This window comes from Scyliorhinus torazame, chromosome 1 (assembly GCF_047496885.1).
Source record: "Scyliorhinus torazame isolate Kashiwa2021f chromosome 1, sScyTor2.1, whole genome shotgun sequence".
In the NCBI taxonomy this organism is placed as follows: Eukaryota; Metazoa; Chordata; class Chondrichthyes; order Carcharhiniformes; family Scyliorhinidae; genus Scyliorhinus; species Scyliorhinus torazame.
In genome coordinates this window covers 109,737,807-109,755,287 of record NC_092707.1, presented here as the reverse complement: position 1 = coordinate 109,755,287, position 17,481 = coordinate 109,737,807, and the positions used below count along the sequence as shown (strand labels likewise).

Sequence of the window (17,481 nt, the reverse complement as noted above, 5' to 3'; positions counted from 1 at the left end):
TGACCGTATACCCGTACCATCACTAAAATCATTTATTTCCACTTGCTTAACCTGGCCTGACTTCACCCCTACCTCAGCTCATCTGCTGCTGAAACCCTTATTCATGTCTTTGTTACATCGGGACTTGCCTGTACAAGCACGCTCATGGCTGGCCTCCCACATCCTGCCTTCCATAAATTTGAAGTTATCCAAAACTCTTCTGCCTGTGTCTTAACTCTCAGCATGTCCCGCTCCCCTATCACCCCGTGTTTGCTGCTGTTGTATCTGTAAAATCTCTGATACTTCGACCAATATTTTAACCTAAGTTTTACCCAGGTATCTTTATTAGCGGGGAAAACAAAGGACAGCACAAGTATAAAGGCCAACAAATTTTATTCACAACAACAATATTTACCCTTAACTCAAAAGCATATACTAAAGATTCCCAAGATTCGTTATAATGATCCGTATTGATGGACTCGGTTGAGCCACGGATCCGATTCTCCCAGTCTCAATTTCCTCAGGGTCTCGCACGCTACTTCCTTCCACCTCTGGTCAGGCGTCTCTATTGCTTCCACATGGTGTCTTCGCTGCTTGGAGGTTCGGGTGTTTGATTCCCCTGTGCCTTTCCAGAACCTTCTCTGGCTTTCGGCCAAAGAAGCCTTGGGAAGGGATTCCAACAGCCAGTAGATTAGATGATTGTCATGATATTCAAACACACACATCATGATAGACACACCAACAGACAAATCAGAACACACAACACCACAACCAATGACAGAAAGATATAAAAGCACAGACACGACCCCCGGTGGTCAGTATTAGCTGCAGAGGAGGACCAGGACAGATCTGTTACCAAACACACTCGGGGAGACAGCACGTGCAGAGTATCCAGAACGAACTGTATTATAAGAGTTAAAATAAAATAGAGTTGTACCACATACAACTGTGTTGGCTCATCTGTGCACCAGAGCACCCAACACCACATGGTACAGGAGTGGATCGATACCTGCCGGCATACCTCAGTGTACAGAGACAACCAGCAGTGCCCAGGCAAAATGATAGAGCTCCCGGTTCCGCAGCCGCTCCAGTGCTACGGCGATCTCCGCGAAAACTGGCGGCGATTCCGGCAATGGTTCGAATTGTTCCTGGTGGCAGCTGAACTCCAAGACCTGGATGATAGCGAAAAAATTGAATTTCTCCTCACCATCGCCGGTGCAAGGGCAAGAGAAATATTCACAAGGTTCAGGTTCTTCAGGAGGCAGCAAAGGTACGATTACCAGGCAGTCCTGGACAAATTCTCCAAGTACTGTGAAGAAAACTCAATCCAATCGGCAAGTAAAGGTAAGAAAAGCTGCAGTACTCACCTCGTGGCTGGGATCCCGGAGCCCGAATTCCCAGAGGCCGAAATCCCGGGCCTGAGAGAGGGCTGGGTCGAGGTTGGCGGCCATCTTGCTAAAGGTATCACGCTAGCACAGTTGCGCGAGCAGTGCGCAGAACCGGAAGTTTCGTTTGCGCATGTGCGAAATGCTGCGCATGCGCAGTCAAGAAAACGGCCATCGGTAAAGGAACAGCGATCTGAGCATGCGCAGTCGCTTCCTACGTGCTACATACCGAGCGTCAGGATGTCAGAGGCCCCAGACTGCACCAATTTAAAGGGGAAATGTCCCAAATCCAATTTAAAAGGGAAACGTCCCAAATCAAAAAAACAAAAATCTGTTAAAGCTGTAAAACAACCTTCCCTCACCTGGAATGACAGCACATTGCCGCAAATTGACCCAGGAGATGAATTTGACCTCCGAAGAACCCTCCGACAAGCAGTTACCTACACACAAGCCGATGATTCCGACCTCGAATACTTCGATGACGATCTTTACAGTGTTTCCGGACCTCGCGAGCCCAATGATAGCTCCGTGGTCCTATACGACTATGACTCGGACGAACCTTTCGTGTTGCACATTGGCGGCCCCCACATTGAATCCGACGCAGATGCGGATTCATTTTTCGGATTTGAGGATCTTCAATCCAGCAGATATGACGTTCCAACTTATCAGTACCGGATGATGCTGCAGCCTGACATTAACAGACAGGGAGCGGTGCAAGCACACGGAGAGTGCCCTGCTGCCACACAGAGCGTGGTCCACGTCCCGCTCAACGTTCCCGACTCTATGAAAGAAGACATGCAAGACTCCAGAGTGCAGTCCTCGCATGAACCAGAAGTGACTCCAGTGTCACAAGCTTCCACAGCAAGCTCGTGGACAGACTCCACAATTGCAGAAATGCAAGACTCCAGAGCGCAGTCCTTGCACGGACAAGAAGTGACTCCAGTGTCACAAGCCTCCACAGAGAGCTCGTGGACAGCCTCCACGATAGAAGCAACGCAAGACTCCAGAGCGCAGTCCTTGCACGAACAAGAAGTGACTCCAGTGTCACAAGCCTCCACAGAGAGCTCGTGGACAGCCTCCACGATAGAAGCAACGCAAGACTCCAGAGCGCAGTCCTTGCACGAACAAGAAGTGACTCCAGTGTCACAAGCCTCCACAGAGAGCTCGTGGACAGCCTCCACGATAGAAGCAACGCAAGACTCCAATGTGCAGTCCTTGCAGGAACAAGACCATGAGGGTCTAGCAACCTCTCCTGACCAACCAGCGGCAGACGATGCAAGTCTGCCATGCTCACGTGAACAGCAAGAAGGCTATAACAGCCTACCATGCTCCACTACACAGCAGCATTACCATGACGGTCTCTCATGCTACAATGAAGGGCACAGCGCTGAAGACTGTTCAAGCCCAACTGAAGGCAAGCCAAAGGAATCGCCTCGTCCAAGCCCGAAGAAAAAAGGTTTATGCGCTGACCTTCAGGATCATTATAGCCGAACAGAGATTAATAATGCTGCACGGCCACAGAAGGATGCTGAGGATTTGCTAACGAAATTAATTGAATGTTTAACTTGCAAGGAGCAGACTGAGAATTGCCAGTGTTTTAGTACGGATCGAAAAAATGGACAAGACATTGATCCTCAGGTAATGGAAATAACACAACCTGAATCATATCTACAGCAGGGACAAATGTCTTCCTTCAACACAACGCCGCAAAATCCCAACTTCGGAGACCAGCAGTTAGTCAGTAATGACTCTTCAAACCTTGAGGGGAACATTAATTGCATTGAACCTATACACACTCCACTGATTATTGAGCAGAACATTGGAGCAAGAATCCTGAGGACACCGACATCGAGTAGCCAGATAACGAATTTAAAACCCACAGCAGTTTCAAGTGAACCAAGTGTGCTTTCCACTAATGGTGAAGATGCAGATAAGGTCGACCCGATTATCCATTGTACCACACTAACCCCAGTGATTAAGCAGTTATGTATGGGGAGTATAATGTGGGCAATTGAGAACAGTAAAAGAGAGACTGTGACCATGCCAGTCCCAGCAAAATCAGACCCAGAGACCATGAAGGCATGTACATTAGACAAAGATACATATGAGGTACCTGAGAAGAAAAGTGAAACGGAATGTTCTTTGGAAAATAGTACAATGTCGATAGAAACATTGGATCCTATATTCGAGACCATACATATGGGAGAATTTGGGGGTAATAAACAAGGTTCTGCAATGTCTGGGGGAAGATTTAAAATTCCAAAGAAGAAAAGCCCAAATGAAGGACAACGGCAAGACAATGACAGTCCACCGACATGGTGTGCACCACCAGATGAAAACTCTGACAATTTACCCAACCCTAGTGAACAGCAAGCTGCTAATGAGGATCTATCCACGGGATGTGAGACGAGTGACGACAGCATCCCACTTCCCATGCAAAAGGTGCAAGGTGACAGACCTCGCCTAGTGCGTACCGAGGCACTCGACGATCACGGTGGGACCACTGACGACTGCGGTGGCGGCGCACCGCTTCCACCCTCGATGGCTCGACCCTCTCCACTGGTTGGTGCATTCCTGCATGTTCCGACTCCAGAAGTGCAGCTTCAGGGAATCTCGGCTGCCTCCAGTGAACCTGTTGGGACTCCGGATGGGGGGCATCGACGGAAGGCAGACCGGACTCCAGATGGGGAGCAGCCAAGCGCCGACTCTGATTTGCGCACGCCAGACCTTGCTCCGGACGGGCGGTGTCGCGGCCTCGGTGATGGCACGCTCAGGGTGACGGCGGATGCCACGGCGACAGGGAATGGATCGCGTGGCAGTCCCACTGGGTCGGCAGTGGCAACCAGCACCGGCGGTCCAAGATGGACACACCAATTCGCGCCATCGCCAGACGTTGATGCGAGCAACAATTCTCTCTCCAAGGCGACATGCTTCGACGTTTCTCTGCGGAGTCGCCCTTCCGGCACAGCAGGTGGCCGGAACCAGCGCACACGGTCTCGGCCAACTTCCACATCTGGCACAGTCATCGCCTTGCATGATATTAGTGATGGTGCTACTTCGATGGCAACGACCCATCGGCTACAAGATGCCGTCCACCACAAACATAAAAAGAAAAAGACTCCACCTTGTTCCTGGCATGCAGGGCGGATGAATTGGTGCGTAGGCGCAATCAGCGAGCTTTGCGCCGCCTTCCACGCTCGCAACTGAACCGTACGCACACGCCGGATCCTCCACTGGTTCCCAAGGATGACTTTGTGGAGATGCCACGGATCATGCCCCTTCCATCGCCACCAGAACCAAACCACAGCCAAGGCACCACTAACAAAGATGTTGAATGTTATATTTGCACGAATGAAAAAACCAAGCACTGCACGAAGTACAACAAATGGTAAAGTAGAGACTTCGGCAACAGCATCACCTCCAACAGTCCAAGGTGAACCAGTGTGACCCCAAATCTCCACAGCTGAACCGGCTTGAGGACCAGCCCATTCTTGAGGCGGTCACCCATTAGACTGGACTTATAACGCTGTTCATACGTTCAAAAAGTCAAACACTTCTGTATTATAACCTGTTGTTGTTTATTGTTCCAGATATCGTCTGACCAGACCAATGTTCAAGTTTTTTTTTTTCTCTCGCATCCAAGTTTTGTTATGGTACAACCTTGTTAGTGTGACGCACCCGACATCGCCCCATGTAAATAGTTACGTCATATACACACGCTGTACACAACACACACACACACTCTTAGATGCACTCACGACACAATTATATTTATAACCACGTAGGCACATATCTTTGTAAAAAGGGGGGATGTCATGATATTCAAACACACACATCATGATAGACACACCAACAGACAAATCAGAACACACAACACCACAACCAATGACAGAAAGATATAAAAGCACAGACACGACCCCCGGTGGTCAGTATTAGCTGCAGAGGAGGACCAGGACAGATCTGTTACCAAACACACTCAGGGAGACAGCACGTGCAGAGTATCCAGAACGAACTGTATTATAAGAGTTAAAATAAAATAGAGTTGTACCACATACAACTGTGTTGGCTCATCTGTGCACCAGAGCACCCAACACCACATGGTACAGGAGTGGATCGATACCTGCCGGCATACCTCAGTGTACAGAGACAACCAGCAGTGCCCAGGCAAAATGATAGAGCTCCCGGTTCCGCAGCCGCTCCAGTGCTACGGCGATCTCCGCGAAAACTGGCGGCGATTCCGGCAATGGTTCGAATTGTTCCTGGTGGCAGCTGAACTCCAAGACCTGGATGATAGCGAAAAAATTGAATTTCTCCTCACCATCGCCGGTGCAAGGGCAAGAGAAATATTCACAAGGTTCAGGTTCTTCAGGAGGCAGCAAAGGTACGATTACCAGGCAGTCCTGGACAAATTCTCCAAGTACTGTGAAGAAAACGCAATCCAATCGGCAAGTAAAGGTAAGAAAAGCTGCAGTACTCACCTCGTGGCTGGGATCCCGGAGCCCGAATTCCCAGAGGCCGAAATCCCGGGCCTGAGAGAGGGCTGGGTCGAGGTTGGCGGCCATCTTGCTAAAGGTATCACGCTAGCACAGTTGCGCGAGCAGTGCGCAGAACCGGAAGTTTCGTTTGCGCATGCGCGAAATGCTGCGCATGCGCAGTCAAGAAAACGGCCATCGGTAAAGGAACAGCGATCTGAGCATGCGCAGTCGCTTCCTACGTGCTACATACCGAGCGTCAGGATGTCAGAGGCCCCAGACTGCACCAATTTAAAGGGGAAATGTCCCAAATCCAATTTAAAAGGGAAACGTCCCAAATCAAAAAAACAAAAATCTGTTAAAGCTGTAAAACAACCTTCCCTCACCTGGAATGACAGCACATTGCCGCAAATTGACCCAGGAGATGAATTTGACCTCCGAAGAACCCTCCGACAAGCAGTTACCTACACACAAGCCGATGATTCCGACCTCGAATACTTCGATGACGATCTTTACAGTGTTTCCGGACCTCGCGAGCCCAATGATAGCTCCGTGGTCCTATACGACTATGACTCGGACGAACCTTTCGTGTTGCACATTGGCGGCCCCCACATTGAATCCGACGCAGATGCGGATTCATTTTTCGGATTTGAGGATCTTCAATCCAGCAGATATGACGTTCCAACTTATCAGTACCGGATGATGCTGCAGCCTGACATTAACAGACAGGGAGCGGTGCAAGCACACGGAGAGTGCCCTGCTGCCACACAGAGCGTGGTCCACGTCCCGCTCAACGTTCCCGACTCTATGAAAGAAGACATGCAAGACTCCAGAGTGCAGTCCTCGCATGAACCAGAAGTGACTCCAGTGTCACAAGCTTCCACAGCAAGCTCGTGGACAGACTCCACAATTGCAGAAATGCAAGACTCCAGAGCGCAGTCCTTGCACGGACAAGAAGTGACTCCAGTGTCACAAGCCTCCACAGAGAGCTCGTGGACAGCCTCCACGATAGAAGCAACGCAAGACTCCAGAGCGCAGTCCTTGCACGAACAAGAAGTGACTCCAGTGTCACAAGCCTCCACAGAGAGCTCGTGGACAGCCTCCACGATAGAAGCAACGCAAGACTCCAGAGCGCAGTCCTTGCATGAACAAGAAGTGACTCCAGTGTCACAAGCCTCCACAGAGAGCTCGTGGACAGCCTCCACGATAGAAGCAACGCAAGACTCCAATGTGCAGTCCTTGCAGGAACAAGACCATGAGGGTCTAGCAACCTCTCCTGACCAACCAGCGGCAGACGATGCAAGTCTGCCATGCTCACGTGAACAGCAAGAAGGCTATAACAGCCTACCATGCTCCACTACACAGCAGCATGACCATGACGATCTCTCATGCTACAATGAAGGGCACAGCGCTGAAGACTGTTCAAGCCCAACTGAAGGCAAGCTCCCCTATCACCCCGTGTTTGCTGCTGTTGTATCTGTAAAATCTCTGATACTTCGACCAATATTTTAACCTAAGTTTTACCCAGGTATCTTTATTAGCGGGGAAAACAAAGGACAGCACAAGTATAAAGGCCAACAAATTTTATTCACAACAACAATATTTACCCTTAACTCAAAAGCATATACTAAAGATTCCCAAGATTCGTTATAATGATCCGTATTGATGGACTCGGTTGAGCCACGGATCCGATTCTCCCAGTCTCAATTTCCTCAGGGTCTCGCACGCTACTTCCTTCCACCTCTGGTCAGGCGTCTCTATTGCTTCCACATGGTGTCTTCGCTGCTTGGAGGTTCGGGTGTTTGATTCCCCTGTGCCTTTCCAGAACCTTCTCTGGCTTTCGGCCAAAGAAGCCTTGGGAAGGGATTCCAACAGCCAGTAGATTAGATGATTGTCATGATATTCAAACACACACATCATGATAGACACACCAACAGACAAATCAGAACACACAACACCACAACCAATGACAGAAAGATATAAAAGCACAGACACGACCCCCGGTGGTCAGTATTAGCTGCAGAGGAGGACCAGGACAGATCTGTTACCAAACACACTCAGGGAGACAGCACGTGCAGAGTATCCAGAATGAACTGTATTATAAGAGTTAAAATAAAATAGAGTTGTACCACATACAACTGTGTTGGCTCATCTGTGCACCAGAGCACCCAACACCACAATGATGACTGCCTGACAGGATACCGGGGCACGCACCGTCTCTGATGGTGTTGTTTGCACGTAACCCATTGCCATTTAAGGTAACAGCAGGAACTTTGTGGTGCCAGAAAGCCTGACTTGATCTGGACAACCCAAGATCGGTGCATATGAATAGAATTGATAATCTTGTGATGGGCAAATGACAGGACAGGTCCAGGCATGCCCTGGCAACTTGTCTGAGTTGCTTTGTACCATCAGTCTGTTTGCTGGAGCTGACTGGCTTGATTTAAAATGTCCAATTTTTAAATTGAAATGTCCAATCTTTTTGGGCCTAAAATCCAGGCCGTTCCACAACGTCTTTGCTTGAATACTCTCATCCTCAATTTCAATTGCCTCCATGGCGTTCTCCCTCCCCATCTCTGTAATCTCCTCCTTCATGGGAAATTTATCCTCATCCCCCCCCCTTGAGCTTCTTAATGTTTCCTACTTCAAAGGGGCAGCACGGTAGCATTGTGGATAGCACAATTGCTTCACAGCTCCAGGGTCCCAGGTTTGATTCCGGCTTGGGTCACTGTCTGTGTGGAGTCTGCACATCCTCCCCGTGTGTGCGTGTGTTTCCTCCGGGTGCTCCGGTTTCCTCCCACAGTCCAAAGATGTGCGGGTTAGGTGGATTGGCCATGCGAAATTGCCCATAGTGTCTAAAATTGCCCTTAGTGTTGGGTGTAGTTACTGGGTTAGGATGGAGGTGTGGACCTTGGGTGGGGTGCTCTTTCTAAGAGCCGGTGCAGACTCGATGGGCCGAATGGCCTCCTTCTACACTGTAAATTCTATGAAAATAAAGCAGCAACCTGTAAAAACCACCAGTACTAATCTAAGAGGTCCCATAGAAAAGAAATATCATCTAGTTCAGAAAAAATAACTACTTCCGCCCAACAGCACTGTTTGAACCCTCAGGTGAGCAATCATGCCGCTTTACACAAGACGATCGCTTCATTAAGAAGCAGATTTGTAGTACCTACTCTCACTGTGCTATTGAAGATACCCCTTTTAGCATTGCAGGCCAGACTTGGCAGAACCAGGACTATGGACCCTGGTGTGAACGGTGTTTGGAAAATATGAGTTGCACCTTTATTTCTGGACTTCAGGTCTTCTGGCAGTGACTCTTAGAAAACTTAAGAGCCTGTGTAGCTATCAGCATAATTTCATTGCAATATTCCTAAATATCTGCGGGTCGCGAATCGGCTTCTTCGGTCACATGAAGACTCATGGCAGAAACCCACAACTGAGTACGTCTCCTCAGACCAAGAGACAGCCGACAATGAGCGTCATTTGTCAAATAGAACACTAAGGGACAATTTAGCGTGGCCAATCCACCTAACCTGCAGATCTTTGGACTGTGGGACGAAGCCGGAGCACCCGGAGGAAACCCACGCAGACATGGGGAGAATGTGCAGACTCCGCACAGAGAGTCACCCGGGCTGGAATTGAATGTAGGGCCCTGGAGCTGTGAGGCAACAGTGCTAACCACTGTGCCACCCATCCACAAGGTTGTCCAAGTGCTCCTTGTCCGAGTCCGAATGGTAAGGACGTTGTCCAGATATACGTCCACCCTGGGCAGGCCCCGCAGAATATTCACCATCATTCGCTGGAACATCGCATAGGTCGATGAAACTCCAAACGGTAAGTGGGTGTTGAGGGTGGCGAACCCCCGGGAGCTCGGGTCTAGGACCACCTGCAAATACGTGTGGCTCATGTCAGGTTTTGTGAATGTTTTGCCGTCACTGAGCTTGGTGTACAGGTCCTCAATGCGCCTGGCCGGATAATGGTCGAAACATGAAAACCGGTTCATCGTCATCTTGTAGTTTCCACACAGATGAACGGATCCGACAGGTTTTAACATTGGGACTACTGGTGCACCCCAGTTGGCGAAGTTGACAGGGTAGATGATGCCCAGGCGTGGCAAGCAATCCAACTCCGCATCAACCTTGGGGCGTAGTGTGTATGGTACCGGACAGGTGCAAAAATGGAGGGTTTGTGCGTGATCATCCACGCTAATTTTTGCCACTGCACCTTTTATGGTTCCGAGGCCTTTTGCGAAAACCACTGAAAATTTCACCAGCACGCTTTCTGGGCCTTGGCGGTATATTTGGCAAAAACACTGCCAATCCAACATTAAATGGCGTAGCCAGTCGTGGCCCAATAAGCTGTGTTCTCCACTGTGGACTACCACCAAGGGTAAGCATGCTGACTGGGTCCCAGACGTCACAGTCACTTGGTGCCTTCAATGGCCAAGGGCTCCCCCGTATACTTGGCGAACCTGGTATCCCTGTCTCGAAGGGCCACGGTCTGAAGACCGGACTGGAACATAGTAAACGTCTGGCAGCTAATGACTGAAACCACCGCTCTTGAGTCAAGCTCCATGTCAATGGAATGCCCATTGATCTTCTGTGCTATTGGGATTGGCGTGACCCTGAAAGCTGTAACACAATGTAACTGTTGGTATGCGTCTTCCTGGTCCTCAACATAATATTCCTGCCCTCTAGGGTGGGCAGTAATGCCTAGGGATTGGCGGGGAACCGCGCCTTCCCTTGACCACATGGGTTCTCAGCCCTGGTCGTGACAGCCAGCCTGCGGCCGCCGTCTTGCTGTTCTGACTCGGGGGAATTGCCCCCGTCGCTCGGGGGTGCGTCATGGCAACGACCACTGTTCCTGCAGCAGGTCCCACTTTGTGGAGGCTCGCATCCCTCGGGTCTGGGCGCGGCTGGTCGGTGGTCACTCCATTCGAGGTTCAGAACCACCAGGCCCTAAAGCTCTTGGACCCCACGCTCAGTGCTTTCCTGGGCAATGATGATGTCTACCTCCTGTTGGAGGGTTAAGTGAGTCTCAGTTAGCAGTTTACACAGGGTGTCGCCGTTGTGGAGGCCCACAAACGAAACGGTCCCTCGGCAATTCGGTCAGTGCAGCCCCAAACTCACAAGAGGCAGCGAGCGCACCAAAATGTCGCCATTGGATTCCCCTTGTGCTTCTCTTTGCCCTGGAAATTGAACCGGCGGACTATTGTTGCTCTTTTTAGCCTTAGTTTTATTACCTCTGATTATGCCACCTTTGCTCATGAGTCGCCAGGTATCTTTCTGATACCGCCACGTGTTTAAAGCTCGAGTTATGATTAATAAGTCAGCACACCACTTGGTAAGATTGAAATCAACGGTCATTTATTATATACAACAAGTAATGCTTACACAATAATCCTACTATCTATATAGAAACCTACCACTACTGGCCAATACTTAACTTTAGGAAGGGCCCACCAGGTCAGGGAAACAAATGGCTTATCGAATCGGATCTGGCCCACGGGATTCAAAAAGGCTGATACAGGTCGATGGCTAGGAGTCTTTATCGGGTAGCGATCGCTGGAGTCAAACTTACAGTTTCTGTTGATGTTCTTGCGAAGGTCTCGAGCAGGAGACGAAGGGAGAGAGAGCGCGATCTGAACTTGGACCCTCACTTTATAGGGTCCCGGGGCTTCCCGCCTCTCGGGGCGGCCCTTGACCCTGAGTCCCAAGTGATTGGACTTGTTCCCAATCACTGGGTTCGATATATCCAATAACGGGGCGATTCCTCGATCGGGGGGTGGTCATTCACCTGTCTTTGTTTTGGCCACTGCAGACGCCGACAGGTCTGGCCCGGCATTCAATTGCTAATATGTTGCAATTGTTCCCGGGGATAGCCGATTAAACTGCAGATGTCTGGGTTGATGTGCTGCTAATGGTCTTGAGTATCGATCTGGGCCGACTTCCCCAGAGTCGAATACGCTATTCTGTCTGCAGCTGTCCGTTTGTGTCCTGTTGGCTGCTTTTCCCATCAGCCTTTTCGGTTAGCCATTTTAAATCGGGTTTTGGCCAAATTAATAGGGAATCAGCCATTTTAGGTGGCTACACTATTATTGGGGGTTGCAGATTCAGGTGCACCTCGACCAGGGCCACCAATGTGGCAAAGAATTTGGAGTCCGTTCTATGCACGTGCGGGTTCGAATCTCTACCTCGTCGCTAGTGTAGAATCTAACAGAAGAGACAGCGGAACGCACAGTACGAAAAAAAATGAACTAAGGTTTATTTATATATACACAAAAGTACAAAGCTAACAACTCCTCCCCAAAGGGCCATCTTCCCTGACCTGCACCCGGGGTTTTAATACTGTGAGGTTTCCCCTGGTTAAGGGGGAACCCCGCTCCCAATTACCGGGGAGTTCATTCTCAGACGTAAATGTGGGGAATCTGAGGACTATAGTCCATGGCCCCTGAGGGGTTTGTAACAGGTGGGACCCAGGAATGCGTAAGCTTGTCGAAAGCTAGTTTGAAATTTTTTGGGGTTACATGATAGGATGCCTTATCGGCCGCTTTAATCATGTTTTGATTTGTTGTTTTACGTTTATTTTTTGTTTTTGTTCAAGGTAGAATCCCTTTAAGGGACTGCCCGTTTAATTTGTCCCTCAGTTTGTTTGGTTTAGTGGCCTTGGTTATTTGATTTGCACCAAAATATTTGGATCTGCAACAATTCAAGTGGAAGGAACTGTGAACACAGCAGGAAGCCATTCAGTTAGGTTAGAATGTAGATTACAAGGCCCTGAGGGACAGCCCTCCAGTGACATATACGGGCCATCAGGTGAACAGAGTTAGTGGCGTATGTTCTGTGCATGCTCGGGCAGCGGAGGGGGTCACGACTGTCCAGGAATTGTGGGGCCATAAGATTCAGTAAATTAATTAAACTTCACGAGTGCTACTGCCGACAAGCAAGGCAATAGCTAGAACTGGGATTAAGATCGGGTTGAGCGTTGATGATGATCAACATTCTCAGGAATAGATGCAGAGCCCTGGGCATGAGGAGATGAACGAGGAGCGGGAAGACAACAAAGACCATATGCTCTGCCTTGTGTACTGTGGAAGAAGCAGCTACCTGGATATGTTTGAGAATCAGTGCCACAAGAGACTGTGCCTATCCAGAGAGATGGTCACTGAGATTTGTGTGTACATTGAAAATCCCAGACCTTGCAATACTGCTCGCCATGCCCTGTCTTCAACCGTTAAAGTCACTGTAGCCTTGGACTTCTTCACCTCTAACCTGTTCCCAGGATCAGCCGCAGACCTTGGAGGTGTCTCTTAAGCAGCAACAGCCGAACACCTTTGTATCTTACAGGTCACTGATGCTCTATTTGTGAAAGCTGGACAGTACATACAATTTCATACATATGGGACCTCGCAAACACACAGGCCAGTGAGATTCATCTCCATCACTGGATTCCTATTGGTGCAGGACATCTCCGATTGTACCCATGTAGCCATCAAGGTGCTGAGTGAGCAGTCAGTAAGTTCCATCAACAAGAAGGGCTTTTATTCTCTCAACATTCAATTGTTCTCTGACCATGATAAGCGCTTTTTATGTGTGTGCTCACTATCCTGGTAGCTATCCATGATGCCTTCAACCTCCAGCAGTCCAGAGTTTTGCTGCTCTCCTTGGATGGATCTTCACTGAAGTGATGGTTACACTGTGTAACACCTACAGAGCAGTAGAGAGCCACTACAACAAAGCCATCTGTTCACGACTGCGATCGGGCTTCTGACGATGTGCTTCTAATATCTGGGCCAGTCAGGTGCCACCCTGTGGTATACTGTGCAAGGGTCTTGTGTGTTGTGCTGATCTGCTGCACTCTCCCATAACATGGACTTGCCAAGAGGTGTGGACCTTGAGGTATGTTTTAAATTGACAAGTTTCATCATCAGAGGAGGAAGATACAAACACAACGGTGTCCATACTGTCCAGGGAGCTACCCAGAAGTCAAAGCACTTAGCAAGGTGGCATGAATGCCAGGACAGAGCTGATCCACCCATGTTTTACACGGGTACAATTCATCCAGCAGCACTGTACAGTTACTTGCTCTGCCTATGAGAACACGTTTAATAAGCAATGTTGAATAGTTCCATTTTTGCTACAAAGGTGTGAAAAATACCTCTCCCAACTACAAGACTATTTCTTTCACCACTTCTTCCTCCTTTTCCAGTTTTACTATTAAAGAATGGAACTTTGCACCTTTTTGAGCATAACTCAGAAATAAAATTCATCCAAGGACTCGATCGGTGCTCTGACTGACATGTGGCCTTTGTTCTAGGCAAGTTCCACCAGGTACTTCCCTTGTGACGTTGCAGTTGAGGTGAAAACTTCCTGCTTAGCTCAGTCTGCTTGCGACTGAAATCCTTCATATTGGAAATGCGAATGGAGGGGCACTTGCAAAGGTATCGGGTCCAGGATCAATGCAGGGGCAGCTTCCATCACTGGGTCCTGTGATGAAGTAGGATTTTGAGATATAGTATCATATGTAGCCGGTGCAGTAATGGTTAAACGCCTGGGTTAGGGTGTGTATTTCACTGCTGGAGTAATGTTTTTAAAAATCCTGGTTTGAAAGGCAGCTGCACTTTGGGTCTATAGAGGTGCAATTAAAATATCGTAAAAGTAAGATAATTAATTTCAGCCATGGATATAGCTTGTCGGAGTAGGGCTAATGGAATTTTGTTTATAGAGAGAAGGTTCGCTGATTAGAGATTTAGCCTATGCCAGATGGTCATAACCCAGTTAGTGAAAAGGAGATGTGGTTAACGGGAGGAGCCAGGGGCTGAAGCAGTCAGGTATTCAGTTTAGTTTTGATATGTCTATGGACAGACTTGCAGCTTCTGAAAACAGTGAGTTAAAGATTTGCTTCTGAACAGAACAGGAGCTTTCTTGCCAAATGCTGGGAAGTTAAACAGCAGTTTGACATAGGCAAGAATCTGAAAGCTGGTTCCTGAAGGATGTCTCTTTCTCAAAGCAGTTTATCCAAGACAGCCCTTCAGCAAGTATAATCTGTGTTAGTAATGACATTTGTTTTAATATACCCTATCCGTGTTTGTGTGTGGAATCACTCCTGGAGTGAAGTATCCTTTCTTCAAAGTCTTACAAATGTAATAAAATATTGGGGTTTCTGTCTGGTATCCCAGCAACTGTTGTGGTCTGGTCTGGGATCGTAATATTCCATGGTCAGAGGGGATGAGCAGGTCGATGATGGCACCCCGTGAGGGGCAGTACCCTCGCCCTCTTCAGTGATTTTTCAGCCCTTTGTCGCTCTGATTTCTGCAGTACATCACCAACTGGGGCATAACTGGCATCTATTTCATCATTCTTTGTTTCATCAGCGCCACTGACCAGTCATTGTTACAGAGTGTTGCATCCATTCTTTTCATATCAATGTGCTGTTTCTGCATCTACTCCAAGTGCTCTCCCAATAGGTTCACCGCTCCCTTCAGTGGAGGAGGTCATGTGATCCCTGGGCCAGGGTCGCACACATGACCTCAGGAAACTGACATGCGGGTACACATCTCACCTTACCGGTCAAAGTAGATCCGTCTTTTGTCTGACTCCTAAGACGGGGCTGTGTCTGTCCTCCATCCTCCGAGGGAACATCCCACAGCTATCTGTCTCTCTCACTTCTTCCTTGCCACTGCTGCTTTGTTCATCATGCAGAGACACTCTTTCTCATTGTGTGTGAGGACCCACCGTTATGACTATAGCTGGTGGATGTGTGGCGGACAATGGTCGATGACCTCAGTGTGGCCTGAGAATGCTACAAAGACATTGACTTAATCCCCATTCACAATTGGGACTGTGGGAGATGGAAGGAGGCGACCATGAGAATTCACCTCTGACAGCAGATGCCTCCGCACAGGTCAGGTTTCCCAATGCAGATAAGTTTTAACATGCTGCTGCATGGAGAGGAGTGAACTCCACCCCCTTCATGTGCAGAATTTTAAAATCTTTTCACACGCTCTTACAGGTATTCCCATCGCTCCATTGCCCACCTCCTCATCCGATGCCCACCCTCGCAATGTCAATTGCTGCTCCCCCATTGCTGTTAGGATGATAAGATGGGGCAGACTTCCTCTGCACCTTTTTGCTGGCATTGTGTGCCCTCTTCTGCGAGAGAGAGAAAGAGATAAGGCAATGTTGTCCCTCTCTCCAATTCCCATAACTCTCTCAGATAAGATGCTGCAGCTATTGTGCTACTAGCTCCCCAATAAGTTTTGAGTTTTGCTGATGGAGGGATAAGTACCTGGGACACTAAATTCTCCCATGCTCAAGGGCACCATGCTCTCTCCGGCTGCTCAGCTTGCCTACCTGCCAGTGGCTGCAGACCTGGAGGGCTGACATCTCTATGTCGTTTTCTTCTGAGTTCTGATGGAAGATCATCCACCTGCAAGTTTAACTCTTTCCCTCCACAGATGCCGCCTAACCTGAGTAGGGCGGCATGGTAGCACAGTGGTTAGCATTATTGCTTCACAGTGCCAGGGACCCGGGTTCGATTCCTGGCTTGGGTCACGGTCTGTGCGGAGTCTGCACTTCCTCCCCGTGTTGCGTGGGTTTCCTCCGGGTACTCTGGTTTCCTCCCACAAATCCCGAAAGACATGCTGTTAAGTGAATTGGAGTATACCTGAAGAGGGGCGGAACTTGGCGACTAGGGGATTTTCACAGTAACTTCATTGCAGTGTTAATATAAGCCTACTTGTGACACTAATAAAGATTATTATTATTTCAGCAATTTGTTTTTATTCCAAATTTCCAGCATCTTTGGTATTTTGCTTTGCTGCTTATGTTTGATTCAATTTGTTGGTGTAAAAATGACAGAAGTAGAAGAGTAGACTGTGTGCCGAAAGCATTTGGAGCAAGTCTTCCATGTTTTTAGTCGACTGATAATATCTGAAACCAAGTGACAAAGTTTGAATTTGTGTGTTGTATTTTCACAGAGACATTCCATCAGTGGCCCAATATCAGCACCAAAGACTCTGTCGGCACTGACAGACAAAAGACCGAGCTACACTGAGATTTCTGTTCCAGGTGAGTCTTTATCAGCTCCTGTTCCCTGAAAATAATGCCCAATTTTAAAGGATACGTTTTCCAATTGACCGTTAGCTACTGATTCTATTTCAAGTGTTTGGTGTTGCTAGCCTTTGGAAGAAGATGAAGATGACCTGTCTACTAGTACTTAGATAATTGAGAAAGAGCTGCTGAGAGGGGTTGAGGCTATCTCAGATACAAGTTCAGAGAAATTTCAATGTGTATCACTGAGAATTTGATTTCAGCTGCAACATGAGTTGTTCTCTCCAGGGTGCACTGATTGCACTCAGTCTTCAGTGTGTTCCCAGGAAAAGACTTTGATACTTCCCAAACTATGACCCACAGAATCTGTAACAGCTCAGAATTTTGAGCCCTCTTTTCCGAAGCTTGACGCAATTGAGTTAATTGTTGGCCCACCCCCTCCATTTGGGTATTGACTTTTGTCCGAAATTTTGAGGGCACTTTTATAACGAAAGCTTTTTTTGTCCGTGTATTTCACTTATACTGAATTCAAATTCTGAAGCTGACATGTACTCTGGATTACTACTCCAGTAACCTGTTGTGTTGATGGTT

General features: G+C 48.4%; 1 protein-coding gene across 8 annotated transcripts in view; it reads left to right on the top strand.

Moving 5' to 3' along the window:
• The window catches only part of specc1la (sperm antigen with calponin homology and coiled-coil domains 1-like a), a 520,876-nt gene that overhangs the window by 239,081 nt on the left and 264,314 nt on the right, over window positions 1-17,481 (top strand). For all 8 annotated transcript variants that reach the window (XM_072499675.1, XM_072499732.1, XM_072499723.1 and 5 more), the window contains exon 10: window positions 16,818-16,908. In XM_072499675.1, the coding sequence (XP_072355776.1) occupies window positions 16,818-16,908 (91 nt within the window). The remainder of the gene's footprint in view (window positions 1-16,817; window positions 16,909-17,481) is intronic.